Consider the following 24,787-nt stretch of genomic DNA (forward strand, 5'->3'; position numbering starts at 1 on the left):
TCAATTGTTCAATACATGTAGAATGTATCATTTAGTTATTAAAAAAACATATTATTATTTTAATTATTTTTTTTCTTATACTAATTAAAAACATATTGTTATTTTAATTATTTTTTTCCTATAGCAATTAAATAAAATCAAAACCTTCTGGACTAGCCTAGTTAGTTATGAAAATGAAGATAATAACTAGGCTTCTTTCGGGAGGTCGCTAGTTCAAATCCGAGCCACATAGGGGCTTTATCTGCCTGAGTTATGCTAGAGGGTTTTGTCTCTTATAGCAGCGTAATTGATGTCAAATGACATCAGGGGAGAAGGTTCATCCAAGGTCATGGGGATGACCTGGGAATCAAGGGTTATGCCCTCTAGGAGAAGCTCCATGGATCTTCCAAACCAGGGTCGCCCATAAGTCGATATGCGAACATCAGTCATCAATAGCCGTTCAAAATCTACGTATCTACCTATACTAATAAACAAAAATAATGAGGGTGATGTGTCTTAACCACATTCATTCTTAACTTCAATTTCCCTCATATATAATCTCTACCAATTAGTTATAACCCATATGAAAAAAAATGTATTTAATGTAATTTAACTCACACTAACTTTTACTAAACTCTTACATCTAATTTTACTATTAAGTATGAAAGTTTGACAATGATTTAAAAAAAACACAAACTATTGAATATCTATGATAAGTTAAAAATCAAGCAGTGAATTATTAAATTAGTTAAATAATGATTTACGCCATATCGTATAATAATTAACGACCTATGTTTATAAAAGATATTTAATTATGTGTGACAATATTTATAATATTTAACTTACATTCGTATTGATCGTATAAAACATCTTTAATATGTTTGGGTAATCACCAATATTTGATTTTATGATATCTGAAAACATTATTTCAATCTTAGTTAATGTAAAATTTAAATATGTAACATTTGATGTGTGTGTGATAATATTAAAAAAGAAAATGCCTAAATTACGTATGTCTGAATACCTAAATTTCGATTATTTGACAAATAATACACGGGTTTAAAAAACTACTAAATAAAAAAAAAATCAGAGTTTTGTTCTCCACAGTAGAATTACCCTTCCACCCCTACCTGTAGACTATAGTTAATTTTTTTACTGTGGTCGGCAAGATATTATTTTACTTATACTTACTCTCGTAACGCGTACTTTGAGAGAACAGAATAATAATAATAATATTATTATTATTATTATTATTATTATTATTATATAGGTGATTGAAAAGCGACCTGGTCTTGTTTCTCTTTCTATCTTGAACATTTGATCCTTGTCTCACCGATTACTTCAACCACCGAATCATTCGTCATCCTCCGATTCGATTCGATCCGTTCCGTTCAATCATTCATTCAGTCTCTGGTAACTTTCCGTTTTATTTATACTGTTTCACCTTCACTTCCAACTTAGGGTTTACTTTCATCTGTGTATGTTAATCAGATGCTGTCTGTTTCTGATTCTGAAGATATTTACTTTGAATTTAGTTGATTGAATTGTGTTTCTTTTGACTATCTATCACCTAATAATATATTAGTTTCCGAGTTTGAATGTTGCTGTAGAAATTGCAAGTTTTATTACTTTGGATGTTCAGTTTGATTTATAGTTCTGTTGATTAATCGTCTCTTTATTTTCATTTTTACATTTTCTGAATTTCAAGTTTTGCTAGATTGTCGACGCCCTCCCTCCGAGTTTTGCTCCTTTTGATTACTTTTTTTTTTTTTTTTTTTTTGAAGTTTGGATGTTTATTAGATATGTACAAATACATGTGGAGGCAATCATGACTCTAGATTTGCTGTAATGATTACAATAATGCAAAGGGAAGATTGTTATTTTCAACTTGAAATTTACATACAAAAACAGTAAACATTGCAATTTTATTGGAAGGATGGAGAATTATGAATTATGTTTTGTAACTTTGATTTTGATGAGGCAATATTTGGTGCGGTAGGATATTTCATTTTTGGTGGAATATTCATATAAGACAGTTAGGTTAAAAGATGGGCTTTTATTTGGATGACAAAGGTTATGTTTTGGTGTTTATATCCTGAATATGTTTTTGAAGGTTTTTATATCTGCACTGCAATGGAGGAGGGCAACAAGTCTAAGGATCATTTGATATCAGCTGCGGCTTTTGTTGAAGCTGGAGCACAGGATGCTTGTGATGATGCTTGCAGCATATGTCTTGAAGCATTTTCTGATAGTGATCCTCCAACGGTACCATTTTTTTGATTTTATATATTCTAAAAATAACATTTTTTTCTTTCTTTTTATTATTCAGTTATATTTTCCTTGGTGCAGGTTACGGGTTGCAAGCATGAGTTTCATCTTCAGTGCATTCTTGAATGGTAATCTAAACTGCACTCTACTTTGTTTCAGTCTTATCATTTATATTTAAACGTGCGTCTTTTTTTCTCAGTTTTAATTGGTCTTATTGCGCATATATATTTGTTTTAGTTGAACTTGAAAACATGCATAGTTACATACTAATCTTAAAATATAATGTTCAACTACTCCACATAGTTCCATAGTAGTGGTTCAAATTTTAAAATTGTCTATTAGGATGATAAAGCGGAGTTTGTCATTTACTTCAATAATCTCTCTCATTAATTATTGAATAACTTTAGCAAAACCTAGCTTCTAGTAGATTTGTTTGATATTCGTTAGAGAGGTGAAACATCAAACACCGGGTGCTTCATAGTTCACGCTAGCTGTAATGTTAACTCATGTCATGTGGAAAATATAAATATTTTGAAACTGTTTTTTGGTTACATATAATATAAATTTATAAACAAATATATATATATATATATATATATATATATATATATATATATATATATAGGATGAGCATCATTACAGAACTGTTAAATTATTTAAGAACTTGAAGAAACCCTTGAAATATAACGTTTTTTATAAATTTTTTTGTATGTTAATGTTATTAAAGTGTAGTTTTATCACTTTCTGTATATGTAATTACGATTACAATTTTGAAAATTAGTTTTTATACGTATCTATGTTTTGTTTTACACACATGCAAATTTGTTGGTACATAAATTTTACACATGTGTAAACTTGCGATTAATATATGTAATAACATTTTTTATATAAAATATGATAAAATTACTCTTAAATAATGTTAATATGTAAAATTTTTTTTGGTTGTGTAGAGTTCCTAAGAGTTCTTAACTTTTTTAGAATTCTTAAATGATACCAACCCTATATATATATATATATAGTATAATTAATTTAATAAAAATAATATATACGTTAATGCCACATCATTAAAACAATTAGTCATCGCCATGTAGTCACCATGTCACCTACCACATCATCAAAACTAACAATTTGTTAAAACAGGGCCGTTATTGGTGATAAAACTGAAAGTTGGGATTGCCTCCGGTCAGATTGTTAGTTGGGATTATATTGGCCAATAGTAATAGTTTGGATTGATAGAATCATATTTCCTATGTATTATTACTGTTTTGGTACTATCACTATTTTGGTGCTGTTACTATTTCTGTACGTGCTATTTTCTTGGTTGGTTAGAGTTCTCTAGCATATTATTTTTTTACATCTCAAATTTTCAAGTTTGTAATGAACTTGAAACTGGAAATAGCAACCTTAGCGTCACTTTAAGATCAAATCTAATTTTATTATATACTTAACAAACTTCTTTTAATCTCAAACTCACTGAAGTAACTCGTCAGACTAACCAATTTAAGTTTATGAATAGAGAACTGTGAGTTAGTTGTAACTTTTAAAGGCATTTATGCAAGTTGCAAAGTTTATATGTAGAAAAGTCGGTGTTTTAATGCTAAATAAACTGCTATTTGTATCTCAAATAGTTTGTCGCCTATTACGAGAGGTTATCGTCAGTTATTTTTTTATGTGACTGAATCTAACAACTCAGTTCTATTTTGGTAAATAGAATCTTCATGAATTCATATCAATTTTATTCGCCGATCAGAGATACCATTTATAAGTTATTTGGTGTTATTTCTCATTAGTTTTTAGGATCTAGAGGGCTTGAGTTTAGGAGTAGGCTGTTTCTTGAAAGAAACACATGGTGAAGGTCCAAGAAAGAAGTTTAGAGTGTAAATTGGACTGAATGTGTAAGTGCCTGTTATAAAGAAACAAGATTTAAGAAAAATGTTCCGAATTTTTTGGCTGTATTTAAAAGAAATATTGACAAGGTTATTATGTCACACTAGCATGTAATAAATAAGAGAGGATATCTTGCCATTATTAGCTTATCAGGAGGCGCTTGTTGGCATCTAATTGTTTTTAGTCATTGGATGACGATCAAGATGATGTATGTTTGGTATGCACAACTTTCTAAACTTTCAAGTTCAACTGGCACAGTTACAAATACTGTGTGCAAGTCTGACGTAATGATCTAATTGATAGTAAGCGGCGGGGTTTGTCAAAGCGATGCTAAACAATCATAACAGTCTTTATCACTCTATATCTGAAAGAAACTCTAGAGTTTGAAGACATTAATTTGAAAGAAGAATAAGTTTAAAAATTTAGAACTTTAAGAAACAAAAACTACTATGAAGGAAACAATTTTAAATCCAATAGTAGAAACACTCGCAGTAAATTCTTAGTCAGGATGGCCAACACAAACAATCATTTGAATAAAGTTAATTAAAAATAAATATTGGTAAACTTTATGTATTTCGTTTTTTATTACTGTGACTTGAAATCAATTAACGCAGTGTTTTCATGTTGCCAAATGCCAACTAGTTCCAATATAAAGATTAAACTCAAGTAATTATCATTTATGATTTCCATATTAGTTAAAAAACTAACCTAACCTAACCTCTAATTAATGGAAAATAACTTACAAGAGTTCAGCTAATCTCTAAACAGATAAACTAGGCAGATTTTATGCCGAAAAATTAATTTAAACTAAAAGTTCTCTTGTATGCAATTTCTCACCTAGTCATTTGTATAGAATTAGTTGTCTAAAATCCTAATTCTAATGCATGTCCTTATCATAGACAATATAAAGTATAAACTATAAACTACTATTTAATACATAGATTTTACGTTTACTGACCACTGACAATAGCAATCGATTAGTTTAATGGATTGCAATTATAAGAGAGATCTTGCCATTATTAGCCTATGCAGTTAATGCCAAAAAATAGCGGTGTATAATATATATATAACACCAAAAGTTATCTAATATTACTACTTAAGTCTTAATACCAAAATCACAAAAGTCAACAGTTCAAAACACAAAATAACAATATTTTAAATTTAAGACATGATTTAATCAATTAATCGAAAGCCATGAAAGCATCCTCCGAGTCCACATCAACCAAATCCTCCAATTGCTGTTCAAGATCGTCCATTTCAACTGTAGCATCACCATCATCTCTATAGTGTGATCTTAGGGTTAAATCAAATGGAATTGGGCTCTGGGCAAAAAAAGGTAACGGGAATCATCTTTGGGCCAAAAAGTTTAACAAATTTGGGTAAAAAATTTTAAACCGATAAATCCGCCGATAAATCCGCTATAGCGGTAGTCAAATAGCGGCAAAATATCGGTAAATAGCGCCGCAAATATCGGAACCGATATTTGGGCCGATATTTTGACCGCTATTTTACAGATAAACCGATAACCACTATAGCACCGATATCGATAGCATAGTTATTAGCTTATCAGGAGGCTCTTGTTGGCATCTAATTGTTTTTAGTCATTGGATGACGATCGAGAGGATGTGTGTTTGGTATGTGCAACTTTCTAAATTTACAAGTTCAACTAACACAGTTACAAATACTGTGCGCAAGTCTGACGTAATGATCTAATTGATAGTAAGCGATGCGGTTTGTCAAAGCGATGCTAAACAATCATAATTCAGTCTTTATCACTCTACATCTAAAAGAAACTCTAGAGTTTGAAGACATTAATTGAAAGAAGAATAAATCGGAAAAATTAGAACCTTAAGAAAACAAAAACTATCAAAATTAAATACTGGTAAACTCTTATCTATTTCATTTTCTATTACTGTGACTTGAAATCAATTAACGCAGCGCTTTCATGTTGCCAAATGCCAACTAATTTCAATATAAAGATTATACTTAAGTAATTATCATTTAGAATTTCCAGATTAGTTAGATAAACTAACTTAACCTCTAAATAGTGGAAAATAACTTACAAGAGTTCAGCTAATCTCTAATCAGATAAACCAGACAGATTTTATGCGGAAAATTATTTTAAGCTAAAAGTTCTCTTGTATGCAATTACTCACCTAGTCACTTGTATAGAATTAGTTGTCTAAAATCCTAATTCTAATGATATCCTTATCATAAATAAGTCTTTATAAAGTATAAACTACTATTTAATACATAGATTTTACGTTTATTGGCCATTGACAATAGCAATTAATTAGTTTTAATGGATTGCAAACTCAAACAAGTGGAAATAACATCAAGTCTGGAACCATTCAATCGTAAATAAAAATCATGATTTTAGATGAAAATAATTCATTTCCCACAACTTGCAAGGGCTTTTATCATCAGAATGTTTAAACGAAATCTACTCCATGTTAGACAAGATATTATTCTATATTTAAATAATGTCTAATTGTATAGGGTCTAGTTTGTATTATTCAAGTCTATATATATCTTGTAATCTCCTTATTATTTACAATAACAATTATTATTCCCTCTAATTAACTTGGTATCACAGCCAGATTATTCCTAACCCTAATTTCTGCAGCACAAACCTGCCGGCCCTACCTCTATTTATTTATTTTTCCTGATCACAGATCAGCAGCCTTGCTGCTGTCTTCCTCCCCTGTACCACCCCTCCAATCCTTTACCTCTTCTACCATCGACCCTAACACCGAACCAGCCTCCTTTACTATTGCCAACACTTTTCCTCAATGGCGTCAAGCTATGGCAGATGAATACTCGGCACTTTTGAAAAATGGCACATGGTCACTAGTTCCTCGTGTTCCGGGTTCTAATATCGTCGATTGCAAATGGGTTTACAAGATTAAACGTGATCCAAAAGGGACGATTCAACGTTATAAGGCTCGGTTAGTGGCCAAAGGGTTTCGACAACAACCGGGTATTGACTACAAGGAAACATTCAGTCCTGTGGTCAAGGCAACCACTATTCGTATTGTGCTTTCTTTGGCGATCATGCAAAAGTGGGCCCTTCGTCAGTTAGACGTTCAAAATGCTTTCCTGCATGGAGCCCTAAAAGAGACTGTTTATCTCCAGCAGCCACAAGGCTTTGTGGATCCTCACAAACCGGATCATGTCTGCTTACTGCACAAGCCTTTGTATGGGCTAAAACAAGCCCCACGGGCTTGGTTTCATCAGCTGTCTTCCACCTTACATCAGCTTGGGTTTCGAGGCTCCAAAACCGATCAGTCAATGTTTATTTACACCTCCGGGGCCACGATACTTTATATGTTGGTATATGTTGACGACATCATAATTACAGGTAATGATCCAAAGGCTGTTGATGCGGTTATTAGCCACCTCAGTCGAACTTACCCTATTCAGGATATGGGCAAACTTTCTTATTTTTTTGGGTATTGAGATTGTTTCCAAAGGGGCAAACATCATTTTATCTCAACAAAAGTATATTTTGGAGCTTCTACAAAAAGCAGGCCTATTGGACTCCAAACCCTTCTCTTCTCCAATTTCTACATCAGCAAATCTTGCTTTAGAGGACAGTCCACCATTTGCCAATCCGGCACGCTATCGACAAGTTGTCGGGGCTTTACAATATGCTACCCTTTCCCGTCCGGACATCGCCTTTGCAGTCAACAAGATCTGCCAGTTTATGCAGTCTCCGACGGAGAATCATTGGTCTGCGGTAAAGCGTATTTTGCGGTACTTAAAAGGTACTCTCTCCCACGGCTTGCTTGTTCAGCAGCAGTCTACTCAAGTTCTCCATGCCTATGCAGATTCAACCTTCAACAATCTGTCCGCTTTCTCAGATGCTGACTGGGCCGGGTGTCCAGATGACCGTCGTTCCACGGGGGGATTTGCTATCTATCTTGGGTGTAATCTTGTCTCGTGGTGTGCACATAAACAGAAAACTGTCTCTCGGTCATCTACAGAATCAGAGTATACAGCTCTGCTCTAGCTGATGAAGTTTCTGAACTCACTTGGATACAATCCGTTTTACAAGAATTACGGGTCCCAGTTCGCTCAACTCCTACATTGTGGTGTGATAATCTCGGATCCACATATTTATCAGCCAATCCGGTATTTCATGCCCGCACAAAGCATATTGAAGTTGATTTCCATTCAGTTCATGAAAGAGTCGCTAGAGGTCAACTCTCAGTACAATTCATCACTACAGATGATCAGATTGCCGACATCTTTACAAAGCCTCTGTCTACTCAGCGTTTTCTCTTTCTTCGATCCAAGCTAAGAGTCGCTCCCCGGCCTTAGCTTGCGGGGGGATGTTAGACAAGATATTATTCCATATTTAAATAATGTCTAATTGTATAGGGTCTAGTTTGTATTATTCAAGTCTATATATATCTTGTGATCTCCTTATTATTATTTACAATAACAATTATTATTCCCTCTAATTAACTCTCCATAATCATGGAATAGGAAACAAGAATACAAAAGAAAGCAAATCTCCTGAAAAGTAAAATAAAGAAGTTTAGGCAAAAATTAAGCCAAAGTTGTGAGAAGTTTGATTCTTGAATCTACACCTGTCAAATGTTGTTGCTTAAGATCTGATAGCTCGTATTTAGATACTTGAATGAAAAGATGAAAACTTGATTTATTTGGTTACTTGAAATATCTGGAATTCGAGTTCTTGAGTGTTGGCAGCGTGGTCAACATGTTTGACTTAATTTTCTCTTATATGCACTTCAGCCCTCTTATGAAGTATATATTTTCCTTTTACCTTTTTAAAGAAAGTTTCAAAGCAGAAGTTGCCCGCTCTGGTGGGATGAAGCATCTAATTTGATTGGTGTTATGAATTTTTTACATGCTTAAGTTACACAAAAAAACGCAGAAAGAAAGGAAACAGAGTTCTGTATTAGCCTTTTTTTTTTCCTTAATTTTTTTCTTTTTAGTCAAGGGCATTTAAAAGGTTTAATTCATTTTGTATACATCTGCATGCCTTCCAAGTTCCAACCAGTTTGACTCGTTTTTATTCAAATGCTTTTTAAAATTGCAGGCTTTTGACCCGTTTAAGATAAAATATACAACTCAAAAGCATTTAAACGGATCAAAATTACCACTTTTAACTGACGGTTGTGCAACTTAAAATTGTAGGTGCCAAAGGAGCTCCCAATGCCCGATGTGCTGGCAATCCATCAGCTTGAAAGACCCAAGCAGGTTATCTTTTTTAAATCATCCATATGTCATTTTCTCTAACATATATTTTTTTTTTTCATCGCTTGCTATCGATTCTTACATCATGGTATTTTGATTGACAGTCAGGAGTTGCTTGATGCAATAGAACAAGAAAGAAGCATTGCAAACAACCCATTTATGAATACTACAATATTTCATCATCCAACTTTTGGTGATTTTGAATTACAACATGTACCCAACTATCCCTATATTCTATGCGGGTTGGGCGGGTCAACATGAACTAAAAAGTTCTAGGCCTGCAAACAAACTGAATGAACACGAACAGAACATGTTCGTGTTTGTTTGTTTAACTTTTAACCAACAAACGATCGAACAGAACAATTAAACAAGCGGAGAGTGTCATGTCGTGTTCGTTTATCAAGAAACTGATCGTGTTCATGTTTGTTTGTTAATAGCATAAGCGAACGGTTCATGAACTGAAATTAGATGAACAAACATAAACGATTGAACGGCAGTTAAAAGTAGCTGCGAGCATCAATCTGTTGGGCCTAAAAAGTTATTAAAACTATTCTAAATTGTAGTGGGTAAAAAGTATTTGAATGAATAGATTAATGAACGAACGTTAAAGAACAAACATAAACGAGCGTAAACGAACGTTTATGAACATAAATGAACGAACAGGACATGTATCCATGTTAGTTCGTTTAACTAAATGAACGCAAAGTCCTATTCATATTTGTTTGTTTATTAAATAAATGAACATAAACGAGCATAAATTAACAAACATAAAGGAACATGAATGAATATGCGGGACATTTATTCGTGTTTGTTCATTTAACTAAATGAAGAAGGTTTTGTTTATGTTCGTTCGTTTATTAAATAAACGAACTTCCTGCCAAATAGTTCACCGAACATTCAGTTCGTTTACCTGCCAACTTTTGACCTATAAGTCAACCTGTTCATTTTGCCACCTTTAAGTTTAAACCTGTTTACATAGTTAGATGTTTTTTAACACTGTAGTTGCCCGTTAGTGCAACCGAGGCCGAGCTTGAGGAGCGTATAATACAACACTTGGCTGCTGCAGCAGCTATGGGCCGGGCCCGCCATATTGCTAGGCGGGAAGGTCATAGAAGTCGGGCATCATCCCAGGACCGTCCCCGGTATCTGGGCTTTTCTGCACAACCTAGTGTACCTTCCCCGACCCGACCCGTTTCAACCGATGATGTGGAACCTACTGCCCCTGTAGTCGGTGGGCCTCCTTTAGTAACCGTGCATGAAGATCCACTAAGAGGGACTGCACCGTCGTCATCATCTTCATCCTCTGTTCATGCTGGTGAACCGCCTTCTTCACCATTGATCCCGACAATTGTTCCTGCACGACCACGTGAATCTCCCTCTACTGACAGGTTCGCCGTTTTTATAATTATATTTTGTTATAATTGTAAAAATATATTTATATAATCATATGACCTACGGGTGTAAAGAGTCGGGTCCGAGCTCGACTAGGCTTGAGCTTGGTTTGTTTAACTTACTAGAGCTCGAGCTTGCCCGCTTTGAGCTCTAACTCGTGAGTAGTTTTTTAAGTTCAAGCTCGTATACATTTATTTTTATTTTTTGTATATATATTTTAACTAATTTATATATTACACAACATATATATCTTTTAGTTATTATGTTTATCATAATAAAATTTATAGTAATAATTATATATACGTATAGGGTCAGGATCAGGCACAAATAAGAAAATAACATGTGAAGCAAAAAACACGCGGTTGTATTTTTGTAAATAGCGTAATTACGCTACAACCATTTTGAACTGTCGTAATAATAATTACGCTACAGTTTACGAGTAGCGTGATATTATTACGCTACTTCATTAAAACTAGCGTAAGAATTATTATGTCAGTTCAAAATGTTTTGTATTGTAATTACGCTATTTACTAAATTGCCACCTGTGTTTCTTTCTCTTCGCTTCGTACACTTTGCAAGTTAAGAATGAGTTGTATTTGATCCTTACACTATAATAAATATATATTTAGTATATTAACTACAAATGTATTAATGTAAATGATATAATCGTTGTCTTTTGAGGTAGCTCAAGCTTGACAAATGATCCTTGGGCTTATTTTTTAAACACGCTTATTTTAAGGCTCAAGCTTGTTTAAGCTCGGCTCAGTTCGAGCTATTAGGGAACCGATCTCGAATAGCTCATGGTAATATTGACTGATTATTCGTCATTCTTTTAGTAGGTCGATTATGCACTCATCCCCAAACTACCAAGATAGAGCAGGACCTTCTGAACAGAACTCGTTTTCTGATTTCAAAACTCGAGTTAATGCAATATCTATGAGGTAACTTATGTTTTCATTTGTTAAACTCTATTATTTAATTTTAGTATTAATTTAAATTTTTTATTAAGATACAAAGAATCGATTACAAAAACCACAAAGAACTGGAAGGATAGATTATTCTCCCGCAACAACAGTCCTACGGAGCATGGTTCTAAAGACCCTGGTGAGGGTAGTACCGGAATCGTGACATTATCGCGTATGATGGACCATCTTCAACACGATTTGTCACCTGTCAATTCAGCCAACAATTCTGCACGTCGGAATGAGATAACAGGCTCACATGCACCGCCTCCACCATCACCGCCATCACCACCTACACCACCAGCAGTGTGAGGACATTATATAGTTTTCATGTTACTAATCTCATATAAACTACAAAAATTTGTAGTATTTGACCTAAGACTCGAGATCTATAGATACTTGTGTTGGATGCCGATTGTTATAGTTTGTACACTTTTAAACCTTCTTGTGTCCATAAAGGTTGCATGCTAACCTTGTTAGCTCTAGAAAATTTTATAAGGGGTGTGTATCGGATCAAAATTTGGCTTGACTGAAAGATAATGGTTAATATATTTAAACCATGCATTTTTTATGATAGAGAGTCCATTTGAGGAACCCTAGGGCATCCTTAGCGGACCTCAGAGTGACGCCTTCGAGCCTTGCAACCTTTGTCGGGTGTTGCTAAACGTACCCCCATATCCTTTATTTTTACTAAACGCACCCCCTCTCTTAAGTTTTACATTATTAATACGATTTAAACTTTTATGTTCATTCTTTATCATTTGTTTTTTGTTATTATTTAAATAGATTTTCTTTTCCTTCTTTTTTTTTTGCATATTATAATATATTTTTTTGTTTTTTTTAAACAAAAATTGTTTATGTAAAAAATGTTTATTAAATTAAAAAGAAATTTTTTTTTTCTATAAGTGTTTTAATACTTTTAGAGTGAGTTTTTTTTATAACAATTTTTAGAGATAGTTTACTTAGAAAAGAAACCCATTTTTTTCATCAATAAAATAGATTAAACAACATAAGACTTGATCAACAAGTTGGTTCTTTTCTCATGTGACATTAATTTCATGCATTTAAATCTATCAAAAAATATTTAAATGATCTTTTTGTCGGGTATGAGGCATATGATAGGATAAATATAAACAAAACGTTTCGTCATTTTTATAAAGGCGTTATATCATTATTTTTTAATACATTTTATAATGATTATAAATATTAGTATTTTGATAAAGAACAATAAACACAAAAAGATAGAAAATAAAAATATAAACTTTATAATATTTGATTTGATATTTTAAAGAAGACTTGAAATGACTAAATATATTAGAGGGTAGTAATATGTCAAATAAAATTGTTGAAGGAACTAAAAGTCTAACCCCCTTTATCGCTCTTGCAAAGTAACCGGATTAATTACTAAAATGTTGTCTTTCCACATAAAACAAGATATTGCAAAAATAGGGATGTTACATGAGAATGGATTCATTGAGGAACCAATGTCAAATGATTGTTTGGCGCATTTTAGCATTGATTCTAAAATCTCCTGACTTTTATCAACAGCAAATGCTGTGAGCAAGATTTTACTTCGATACAATATGGCATCAGTGCATACATCTTCAGCTAATTTATCAATGATAATGTTAAATCATTAGATAAATTATGGGATGTTTCTATAAGAGCATTCTCAGCCCGTCCCTCATCTTCATATCTTTAATTACTCTACATTTTTCTATCATGTTCAATTAAATAATATTTTTATACTAATATCATTGCAGTGTTCTCTCTCCTCTACTCACACCTAATTCAACAAATATTAAAAAATAAATTTAGACAAACAAAGTTTTCCCAAATTTACAAAAACACACTATATTTTCTCACAACCACTCAAAAACCCTATAATTTACACTCACAACCACTCAAAGCCCCATCATATAATTTACAAACTCTCCTCACATATATTTAGGGGATGGATTGGGAACGCTTTAAGGAGTTGTAAGAATAGATCAATAATGTTTGGATTTTTTTAGCAACCAACAGCATGGCCGGTTACACCCACCGGTTACATCGCTAGTGACCTGACACGACAATTGTGAAAAACGAGTCTCGAATCGATGGCCTTCCCTAGATAGCCACTCCCATAGGTACTGTTAGAGCACTGCTCATTTGGTAAGTATTCGTTGTTATTATTGTGGCAATTAAATCGGAGGATGTTTTACTATTGAAATTAAGTGTAATACTGGTTGTCAAATTAAGTTTGGAATATTTTAAATTTGTTTTACATTGAATATAATAGGTTTTTTTAAAATAAACTATTTAAATAGTTCAATTAGTTATTTAGTTTGGATAATTCTTGTAACCACAGTTAATTAAAGATATGCTAACTATGAAAGTAAGTTCCAACTGAAGCGACTATGGCGATACTAAAGATAAAAATACTGAAAATCCGTACTACAAAGTAACTGGACTACAAGTAACGGAGATCAAAATCAATACTATCATAAAAAGAAAACATAATCCGTACATTAGCTAAAACGCAAAAGCATAACAATAAAAGTCGTCCTCAACGAGTACGTGAACCTACACTTTAATTATAGTTCGCGTAAATCTACATTGTGCGATTAGTATGCCGATAGGTTTTATGACGACCTATAACTATTTTTAAATGATGCGTTTATGATATACTTTGTAACATAGATCCAAAATCAAATAATGTAATGGAACAGTTAATATTCTAGTCATCACAAGTCATATGATATTTGGAGTCAAGGGAGTAGCGTTTCTATCTTTCGTGATCGAGGTATGATTTGCCTACATTCTATCATCTCCAGACCTTGCTTATCGCTCTGCTATGAGTGAGACTTTACTAAGTATTGTTGATTAATTGTATAAAGTTAATGGGAAAGTTAATTAGGTTCTATGTTAATCAGTGATCAATTATTTGCCCAGCTAAATTCTAAAATCTACTTAATAAATAAGACTGGTCAAACATCTAGAAAACATATATAATTGTTCAACTAAAAACTTGTCACACCATAAATAAAACTAACGGAATTAGTGTTCCCTTAGTTTAGGAGTGCCAGAAGAAAATAAGTCGAAAGTTTAGGAGTGATGATAAACATTTTGTTAGTTGAGAGTGTTCCCAGCCAACAAGAGAAAGTTCGGATTATTTAAATCTAATAATCCTATGATAGGAGGCTAAATTAAATTGACTCACTGTTAACAAAAGGTATGGGCCACATTCAAACTAACAAGAGCATGGACTTAAAGAAAAGGTTTAGAACCTGTAGCTTCCTTCAAGGTCTTCAACCAACATATACACAAGTGCCCGATTTAACTTACCGTAACGGACTATGTGGCGTTGGCCAGTGGTCAAAAGAAGATAGAAACGACCTTGTATGTCTCCACGCACGTGTAGCCGTAGGTGATCAAAACAAGGTTTATCAGGAGGTGAATCTTCTCTTCAGTTAAACTATATAATCAAAAGATCCCAGCTAGCACGTGTCTTGATTTTAAAGTCAAGAATTAACCAATGGAACAAAAGAGAAACAATCCGAGATTTAATTTAATTTCGTATATTGAGTTAGTTTACTTCTGTTCCGAAACTTCAACAGAGAAACCGCTGATTAAGTCGTGATTACAATGGTGGTTTGAAGCAGCATACCAGATGGTCCAGATCCTAGCAATCTGATAGATGGAGAGTTTTTGCTATGCAAGTAAATTGCAGTATGAACCTGATCGATGTAGCGTAGTAGTAATATATAGAAACAAAAAAGTTACTGATTTAAAGATAATAAAAGTAAATACATTTGAAACAAACAACAAAAACTAAACACTAACCATCTCACTGGAACCGTACCCTCCAAACAAATACCGAAGATGCATCCTTAGAACCACATTATTCTAACAAACTAGCATGTAGTCGAAAACAGCATCAATAATACCGCGAACCTGAACCTGAACCTGAGCCAGAACCATAAGCCCGACCACCAGGGTACTGCCCTCTGGGCTCAAATCCAGGGTCCCGAGAATCCCTTCCACCAAGCCGCGGTCTGTCTCTATAAGAATCAGCATGAGGGGCATTATTATTACTATTATTATTATATGGTCTTTGTGACTCTCCTCCACCAGTAGCATTGTAACCATGATGAGGGTCACTGAACCCCATGGGGTTGGCGGTGTACTGGTGGTGCTCCATGGCTGCAGCCGCCTGCTGGTACTGCTGTTGTCGGGCATGTGACTCGCGTCTCAGAAATTCGTCTCTACGGTTGGCGTGCCTAGCTCTAAGTGCTGTCAGCTGTTCCTCATATTGTGCATTGATTGCATTTACTCTCTGCAAACATAGAAAACCAATGAGCTAGACAGTCTTGAAAAAGTCAACATTTTGGTCAAATGCAACCTTACGTGGCTGTAATGTTTTGGGTTGTTAAGTTCGCCCAACAAGCAAAAATATAACCTTAAAATACAAATGCAATTAGGGTTGTTAACGAGCGGATCCGTGCCGATGGAGATCGGGTTGATAAAAGCTTAAATCATGCTGAGTTTAACAAGCTCGAGCTTATATTGAAGCTCATTTAACAAGCAAGCTAAATGTCGAGCTTTTATTTACACAACTTTTATTTAATATATTTATAATATATTCATATCATAAATAAATTAATAATTACTACATATTAAACTATGTGAAGATAACTAGATAACATATATTTCAATAATAAGTATATAAATATAATTAAAATGTAAATAAATATAATAACTAATAAACAATATATAAGCCGAGTTTGGGCTTGAAAAATACACACGAGCCAAAACTGAGCTTTAAACAATGATTTAAATAATATATAATATGTTATATATTAAAAGTATAATTAAAAAACACTTAAACATAATTATACAAACAAACAAGTATAAAACTATAAGGCAAATCTCCAAAATAATCTATGGCCCTAATAGGATGTTTCAATGAGAATATTTACAATTATATAAGTACGGGAAAGTTAACGTACAAATGAAATTAATGTGTTAATTGTGAGAATCATGTAGAGTATTTATATATACAAGTAGAGTAATTATGTAATTACATCATAGAGTAATTACAAGTAGAGTAATTATGTAATTACATTACAGAGTAATTATGTAATTACTCTATGATGTAATTACATAATTACTCTACTTGTATATATAAATACTCTACATGATTCTCACAATTAGCACATTAATTTCATTTGTATTTGATCCAAACCCTATATAACTATTTAAGAATAATAATTAATATATGCCCGAGACAAGCTCGAGCTTTAGAAACAGAGCTCTAAACGAGCCGCCTCATGCTAAGACGAGCTTGGACTCGACACGACTCGGCTCGTTTACACACCTAATTGTAATGATTAAAATAATCATTATTATATAAAACTATGATATAAATAATTCAATAACACATATTACATTATTATATAAACTATATTTATAAATAGATATAAAAGTAAATATACATTTATATAACACTAAATTATTAGTATATATCGAACAAGCCGAGCCAAGATTGAGCTTTAGAAATAGAGCTCTAAACGAGCCGAGCTCGGGCTCAACTTGTTTACACCCCTAGTTTAAAACTGTAGAGACTATGGTTAAAAAAAATAGCCCTTTTCTGTAAAAAGCATATACAAAAATGAATAAAGAGAAAAGTCAGATAATATATAGTTCTTTAATCACTTGTATTAAACATAGAGAAATCAATTTAGATACTATACAAACCACTCGGTGGCGTGCATTCTCCGCATCCTCTGCATCGTTCTGTTCTTTGGAGAGTTTCACTATATCATCATAAAACCTTTGTTCAAGACCTTCGAACGTCTGGCTTGCAACATTATCCTCGTAACCTATCTCCATATTCTCCTCACGGGACATAGATCTGATATCATGACCCGGTTTCTCAGACCCTGATCTTTGACCCTGGCTTTGGTAATAAGATCTAGACACATCAGCCCCTTGACCTAAATAAACCAAACCAACTAATTATAAGAAGCCAAATAATTAATAACACTTATAAGTAGATTACGCATACCTTCATTGAACATGTGTGATGATCCATCTCTCTCCCATCTCCACTTGTCGTTCTCGGGTTTAATATAGTTACTGGATTTTTGATCCATTCGCTGACTGGGCATGCGTTGCATATCATATGCATTCCCACCAGAATCAACGTATTGCCCACCTTGTCTCATATTTAAACCCTAACAAAAGATAATGAAAAGAACAATTTAATATGACACATATATATAACTTAGAAGTTACTATGACAAAGATAATACTTTTGAGATAGTGAAACCACAAGAAAAGAAAAGATTGTATGGCTTAATCTTAATACGCTAACAAGTCATAACCGAGATCCTAACAAAGGATATCTAACATATTCTATCTACATTGTGAAGAAACTTGCAGTGATGCTCATAAACAACAATTACAGTTACAGAGTTCGTGTCTTAGATACATAACATAAGCGACTTAATCAATCTTTTGTCAACCGCTTCATGTAGACAAATAAACACCAAAACAAGGACTAACTCTATAATGAAAACAGGTGTAACTGTAACGATGTGATGAATTAGTCAGCTTTGACCAAAATCACACTTTTGAGAGCCTAAATTTTCTTTTTAAACCACATATTCCACCGATTTAACATCCCTGTAAAGGAAGTTCTACATCATCCATGTGGTTTTCATTAATACATCATCATCATCAGGATCTGCCCTAGGTTTTTCAAACTGAATCTATTAAAGCTAGAATCCTCTGAATATATGAAAAGTTTTGTCACAGGTTAAGCGTGTACCAGGGCCGGATTACGTGCGTTCTGTTAAGTGTAACCGTCACGGGAATGCGCGTAACCGGCATTTAAACACGACGCCGCACGGGTAACAAACCCCTGAACGTGCGTAACCAAAAACCAGAAGCCGCATCTGTATCTGGCTGTCAGTTGACCGTTTAATGGCAATGATACTTTAGTAATTAGATAAATAATAATAATAATAACAACAACAACAGCAAATCGATGATTTTGGATCTCATCTCATCTTCATCCCAAATCCCTTCCTCTGAATCTCATCATCAAATCCCGACTCATATTCATCACGATCTGAACAAACAACAAAAGTCTCCTTTTTCCACCATTCATCTTCTTCCACGATTTGAACAAGACCGTCGGCACCGTCACCACCACATCCCCGTACACCGTCACCATCACCACTGTGAATCTTTGAGATTGATTTGGTGAGAATTTGGGATTCAGGTTTTCAAATTTGAGATTTTGTTCTTGCATACTAGGTGTTTGTGTTATTGGCTTAGAGAAATAAAAAAGTTTGACTTTTTGTTGTTCAAATTTGATATTCGCCTCCTTACTCGCTGTATTCCGGAAAAAAATCGATTTTACGGCTACCAAACTAGGGTTCCAGCAAGGTCTCTCATAGTCAATTCGAGCATCGTTTGAGGTAATTTTTACGGGTTATCGGTTCCATCCTTGTTCCAGCGGGCACGACCCTGACCGGATCATTCCCGTTTTGTAGAGTTAATTCATAACTCGTACTGAACCATATATTGAATGCATATCCTCTTAAACAGGTTTGGCGAGTCTGTCTCACGAAGTGCTCACCCCTATTTGGAACCTGCTTTGAACGAGTTTCCATGGAACCAGTTTGCATGAAATTTGTGATGTTATTGACTTCCCGCGTAAGTTAAAAAAAGTGTTTTTCTGCACAAATGACAATCCTCAATCTATGATGTTTATGAGGTAGCAAGTTCTGTACTATCACACCAATGAATGCATTATATATGAGCTAGCAATTTGCACATAAAAAACAAACTTGCATGTAAACTATTCAAACAAGTAAACAACAATTCATCCAAACAAATCATGCACATAATAAATTACATAAAACACATCTAAATATACATAAAACACTAGCAGCCCAAACAAACACAATAATGCCAAGAATCAATAAATGTATAAAAGTAATCATTTCACCATAACCAAAGATACTTGTTCTCAAGATCCATAACAAACAACTACTATTAAATGCCATATTTGATTGAATAACCAAAAAACACACATCTTTTCACACCCCAACCTAAGGCGGAAATGTTGGGGCGTGAGCTGATTGCTCACAGCTCTCAAGGTATTATTATGTAATATTTAAAAATGACAATATCTATTTAATTCAATTAAATGATTCAAATAATTCAAGTACAAAGTACAAAATCCACAATTATACAACAATACAATTTATATCACAAATGATCTTGATTAAAAGTTTTCTAACTTAAATTTTTCGCTAAGTTTCCACCAAATCTTGCAACTAGTTCAAATAATAACCTGCATATGCGTATAAAATAGAAAAGTTTGTCAAGAACACATGTTGAGTGAGTAAAACACAAGTTTATGACACAACAGTAATAATATATAATAAATAAGAAAAGATGCAAACTGTTCATGTGAGAATAAACAGTTACGCCATAGCACATACACAATCAATCAAACCTCAAAGAAAGGGCTCAACCAATTTCATATAAATGGACATTGGTTACCAAACAATGACTAAACCGTTGCCATAAAAATGGACATCGGTTGCCGAAGATAGTCGTATGATCATACTATAAATGAGGAACTTCACCAAAATGAATTCAAACAAAGCAAGTAAGCAAATAGCAAGTTAGGCATAAACTGATATACACACAAGGATTAAACAGTTGCGGTTTTTAATAGTAAATAAAAGATAAATACTGTAAATACGCATATGTCCCCAAAAGAATTTAAAATAAGTAAAAAGGGGAGTGATTACTCACCTGATCAAATAAGCAAAGCGGGGATGAATACGGCAAGAAAGGGATAAGTAACGCTCTTCTGAAATTACCGACGATAAATCCAAAGTAACAATAATTGCGGAAAATAAATACGAATAGAATAAAGAATCTAAAACTAAATAGAGGATCGGAAATTTGATGATCGAGGGTAATCTTACAAACGTTAGAATTTACAGATTAATTGTTAATTTTATTATTTTGAAGTATTACTTTAATAAATAGTATATTTTAATTACGAAAAATTATAATTATAAATAAAATAGTTAAATACATATTTATAAAATTTTGGATAAACTATATAAAGAGATTTGTTTTAAATGAGTATTTTAAACTAAATATACTTTCAATACATTTTTTTATTATTAATAAAGATTTCTATTAAATTAATAATGTAAATAGAAATTAATTGATAATAAGTAATTTATATAAATTAATATAAAATCTTTTATAAAATACTTGACCAAATAGTTATGTAAAATATTGAAGTGTAATATATATTCTAATTATGTATTTTTAAAAGAGATAAAACCTTTTAAACATTTATAAATTTCCAATATCTATTATATACATATATACAAATAATTATGAATATATACATACATATAGATATATATGGTTCTAACATAGGTTCGGAAAAAGTTCGGTTAAAATGTCGGTTTTTAAATAATATATTGATTAATTATTATATATATAATGTTAATAATCTTAGAGGACAATATATTAATTAATAATGTTTAAAAGAGTTAAACCAAAAAAAAAAAAGAACCAAGGACGGGATGGGGTGGCTCGAACCTGCGCCCCCAGCCACAACAGCCCTAACACGCGCACACCCTAGCCAACTGGGCTAGGGTGCTGGATGGTTATAACCTGAAACAGGTTAGATATAAACATACTGACCAGATAACCCAAAGATTATGAACCCTAGCGGATTCAATCGCTTAATATCGTTTATGTTGGCTTAATTAATCATGGGGTTAGCGTTCGCAGATTATAAACAAACTGTAATAGCAAATTAATTACCATATGCAATGTTGTAAAGATGGTTAATTGAATCGCTATTGAATACGACTAGGGTAGATCATGGACAGGTACATGCATGCCGTGATAACATAATTAATATTAGTGGTTTAATTGTCGATGCAGTAGTGATGGTTTATGCAAGACTAATTGAGTTATAATGTTCGTCCAAGGGTATAATGTGTGACGGGTTGAGACAGGTTATACAATAATCAATTTCGTATCATAATGATCTTTGTTTCCAGAATTAAAACGTCGGTGTGATCGTTTTGGTGAGGTAACCGATTTACAATGATTCATTCCAACAATATTACGAGAATTTTGGTGCAAGGAATCAAAACGGATCTCGGGTGGTCAACTGAATACGGGTTGAAAAGCATGATGATTCAAAATAATAATAATAATAATAATATATAATTTACATTTCAGTCCCTGGAGAATGAAAATGGAAACATATTTGGGCTAACGTTTGGTTTTGGTTTAAAATGGCCTATTATAGAAAGTTATAATCACATATTATATAATTAATTAAATAATAATATAATAAAAGTTAATTTACTTAATAATGCGATAAAGTTTCACGAACATCGTAATGGGTCGGGTTTTAATAAAAATATAACTTTTTAAAAGTCCGAGTTGTTACACATCTAAAGATGACAAATAATAATAATAATATCAAAATACATAACCAACAACTACTAACAATGTCATATTCACTTGAATTTCCAATAATCACATAACATTTAAAGATGACTAGTAAAAACAACATCAAATTGATAACACAAAACTACTAACAATGTCACCATTTCCTGAACTCGCTTACTTACTGCCCTTTATCATATCTTTCGGTATACCCACATGCATATGAAGAGGACAAATAAATAATGTCTTTGATTTTTCTTGATTGTTAGCCAAATAAATTAAATTGTTCCGTATGTCATGGGGAATTAAATTGTTCCATATGTCATGGGGAGAAACCACATTAGCCACATTGTCAAGGCAATTCACAAGCTTTGAGTTAAACACTTCATATCCTGTATCTAATTTTTTTTTTTTCACTTTACAGTTTGTTTGCATTTTAAGATGGCCCAGGTGGAGAAACCACAAAATCTAACACTTGATACCATCATTAAAATTGTATTGGTTCTCAAGCTAGGAAGTCCTACCATTCAACAAATGTTTCTACTTTATTGTAGTTATTCTTCAACAAGTGAGCATTTCTTTGTTTAGCGGTTTCAACATGTGCACTGGATCCCATATCCCTTTCAAATAGTCTAGCATTTCATTGTAGTTTGCCACTCTTTTCGTCTTCAACATTACAACATCGAGCTTTGACGTTTTAACAAAATTAAGATAATAAATATTATAATCGACCATGTAACTACTAAAGAAAACACTTAAAATTCTTACTACATTTATCATACTTTGTCATTTGCCTCAATTAGTTGAGTCTCAGAATTCCATTAGAATCCACTCAATGAAGTTCCTTAAAACGTATCATACCATTGAGAAAATCAGAAAAATGATCTTTCAATGCTTTTATATGATGCTTCAAATGATTTTTGGTAAAAATGCATTTGAAGCTTTGTAGTTAGCTCCTCAATCATATTACAGTATGCTTGTGAGGTAAATATCTTGTTTATCCTATTGCCCTAATCTTTTTTTGTTATTATGTCTTGAATAGAATGCATCATCCATCATCTTTGTCCGCTTAAATGTTCCTCCTTACTAGTGGTGTTTCCAATGCCTTCTTGTTTCCTAATGATTACTTTCTACATAGTAACAAAGATAAAATGATACATTGTTATAAAAATTAAATAAAGGTAAATATCAATACTATGATATATACAAAATACTAAATAGTATAAATAAGTTCGAACACCAATGCTCATTTTGGCAGCTAATGTGATTAGGGGTGTAAATGGGCCGAGCCCAAGCTCGACTCATTTTGACTTACGAGAGGTAAAGCTTGAGCTCGACAGTTTCGAGTTATTTTTTTAAAGCCGGAGCTTGACTTGTGAGTTGTTTTTTCAAGCCGGAGCTTAGCTCGTTTATTACCTATTAATCGATTTATATGAGTTTGATGATACACACTACTTTATTTTAAAATAAGAATTTGTCATTCCTCCTGGCATGACTATGACAATGACTCCTCGAAATGGAAACTTTTATAAGCTAAGAATGAAATATGTTATTTCTAGAGGTGCATGTTTTGTTTCTAAAGCCGCTGATAATAAAAAAAAAACTTTAGCATAGGAAATTGTGTCATGTTAATCTGAAGAACATGAACAAACTTGTGAAAGGTGAACATGTAACTGGTTGACCCATAAGGGAGTTCAAGGTAGATGACAAATGTTCCTCATGCATTAATGGAAAATAACACAAATTATCACATAAGACAAAGTTGTGAACTCAATTTATCAAGTGCTTGAAATGCTTCATATGGATATTTTTGGTCCTGTGAGTGTTCCATTGTTGGAAAGAAGAGATTTTGTCTTGTTATCATTGATGATTTCTCAATATTTACATGGATACATTTTCTCTCAACAAATAATGAAGCAACTGAGTTGATCAAGGGATGTGTAACTAGAATGGAAAATCAATTGGACAAAAGATTAAAGGTGACAATATCATAGAGTTAAAGAATGGGGTGGTGTATGAATTTTGCAATGCAAAAGGAATATTACAACAATTCAGTGCTCCTAGAACTCCATAACAAAATGGTGTTTCGCAGAAAGAAGAAACTATTCACTTATTGAAGCTGCAAGGACCATGATCGCAGATGCCTATCTACCTATCACTTTTTGGTATGAAGCTATAAACACAACTTGTTATGTTCAAAAAATGGTGCTCCTCAATAAAAACCATAACAAAACTCCTTATGAAAATTTGTTCAATAGAAAGCCTTATATCAAGTTCTTTAAGCCTTTTGGGTGCAAGTGTTCTTTGTTAAATACTAAAGACTATTTGAACAAGTTCCAAGCCAAATATCTTGATAGATTCTTTGTTGGATACTCTTCACAAGAAAAGGCTTGTTAAGTAAAGATCAACTTAGTGTGATTGAGTCATCTGGCATACTGTTCAATAAGAAAACCAGTTCAATACTGTTGAAGGTCCAAGATGGTTATTTGATATTAATAAGCTCACCAAGTCATTAAAAATTTACCTTGAAGACATTGAATCAAGTGCATACCAAACAAGATTACCTGAAGCAACAA

The 24,787-nt window shown here is 33.0% G+C and overlaps 2 protein-coding genes across 5 annotated transcripts; one reads left to right on the plus strand and one right to left on the minus strand.

Annotated features, from left to right (window-relative positions):
- The first annotated feature begins 1,374 nt into the window (after window positions 1-1,374).
- Window positions 1,375-12,156, plus strand: LOC143623362 (E3 ubiquitin-protein ligase RHF2A-like). 3 transcript variants are annotated; one of them, XM_077094292.1, is made up of 8 exons: window positions 1,375-1,392; window positions 2,093-2,244; window positions 2,329-2,375; window positions 9,301-9,363; window positions 9,465-9,573; window positions 10,363-10,748; window positions 11,589-11,693; window positions 11,762-12,156. In XM_077094292.1, exons 2-8 carry the CDS (start codon window positions 2,113-2,115, stop codon window positions 12,024-12,026), a joined length of 1,107 nt encoding a protein of 368 aa, XP_076950407.1. In that variant the 5' UTR covers window positions 1,375-1,392; window positions 2,093-2,112; the 3' UTR covers window positions 12,027-12,156. The 3 variants fall into 3 exon arrangements, with proteins under 3 accessions (XP_076950407.1, XP_076950408.1, XP_076950409.1); XM_077094293.1 differs by having other exon boundaries at window positions 11,592-11,693; XM_077094294.1 differs by lacking the exon at window positions 1,375-1,392.
- Window positions 12,157-14,970: 2,814 nt separating this feature from the next.
- On the minus strand, window positions 14,971-18,350 carry LOC143623356 (uncharacterized). 2 transcript variants are annotated; one of them, XM_077094287.1, is made up of 3 exons: window positions 17,764-18,350; window positions 17,454-17,686; window positions 14,971-16,032 (listed from the first exon to the last, which is right to left on the minus strand). In XM_077094287.1, the coding sequence occupies exons 1-3, from the start codon at window positions 17,921-17,923 to the stop codon at window positions 15,634-15,636; spliced, it is 792 nt and encodes a 263-aa protein (XP_076950402.1). In that variant the 5' UTR covers window positions 17,924-18,350; the 3' UTR covers window positions 14,971-15,633. The 2 variants fall into 2 exon arrangements, with proteins under 2 accessions (XP_076950402.1, XP_076950401.1); XM_077094286.1 differs by having other exon boundaries at window positions 14,972-16,032; window positions 17,454-17,692; window positions 17,764-18,347.
- Between the last annotated feature and the right edge of the window lie 6,437 nt (window positions 18,351-24,787).

The sequence above is a fragment of the Bidens hawaiensis genome, unplaced genomic scaffold (genome assembly GCF_021521415.1).
Source record: "Bidens hawaiensis isolate Kalapana, Puna unplaced genomic scaffold, B.hawaiensis_p1.1 tig00003393_1, whole genome shotgun sequence".
NCBI classification, from domain to species: domain Eukaryota; kingdom Viridiplantae; phylum Streptophyta; class Magnoliopsida; order Asterales; family Asteraceae; genus Bidens; species Bidens hawaiensis.

Bases quoted from the DNA above. Each gene is read 5' to 3' on its own strand.
- LOC143623362 (XM_077094292.1), top strand. From the start codon at position 2,113: ATGGAGGAGGGCAACAAGTCTAAGGATCATTTGATATCAGCTGCGGCT. The intron at 2,376-9,300 runs GTAATCTAAACT...TTAAAATTGTAG, and splicing joins CTTCAGTGCATTCTTGAATG to GTGCCAAAGGAGCTCCCAAT. The intron at 10,749-11,588 runs GTTCGCCGTTTT...TCATTCTTTTAG, and splicing joins GAATCTCCCTCTACTGACAG to TAGGTCGATTATGCACTCAT.
- LOC143623356 (XM_077094286.1), bottom strand. From the start codon at position 17,923: ATGAGACAAGGTGGGCAATACGTTGATTCTGGTGGGAATGCATATGAT. The intron at 17,693-17,763 runs GTATGCGTAATC...TGGTTTATTTAG, and splicing joins ATCACACATGTTCAATGAAG to GTCAAGGGGCTGATGTGTCT. The intron at 16,033-17,453 runs GTTTGTATAGTA...CTATGTTTGCAG, and splicing joins AGAATGCACGCCACCGAGTG to AGAGTAAATGCAATCAATGC.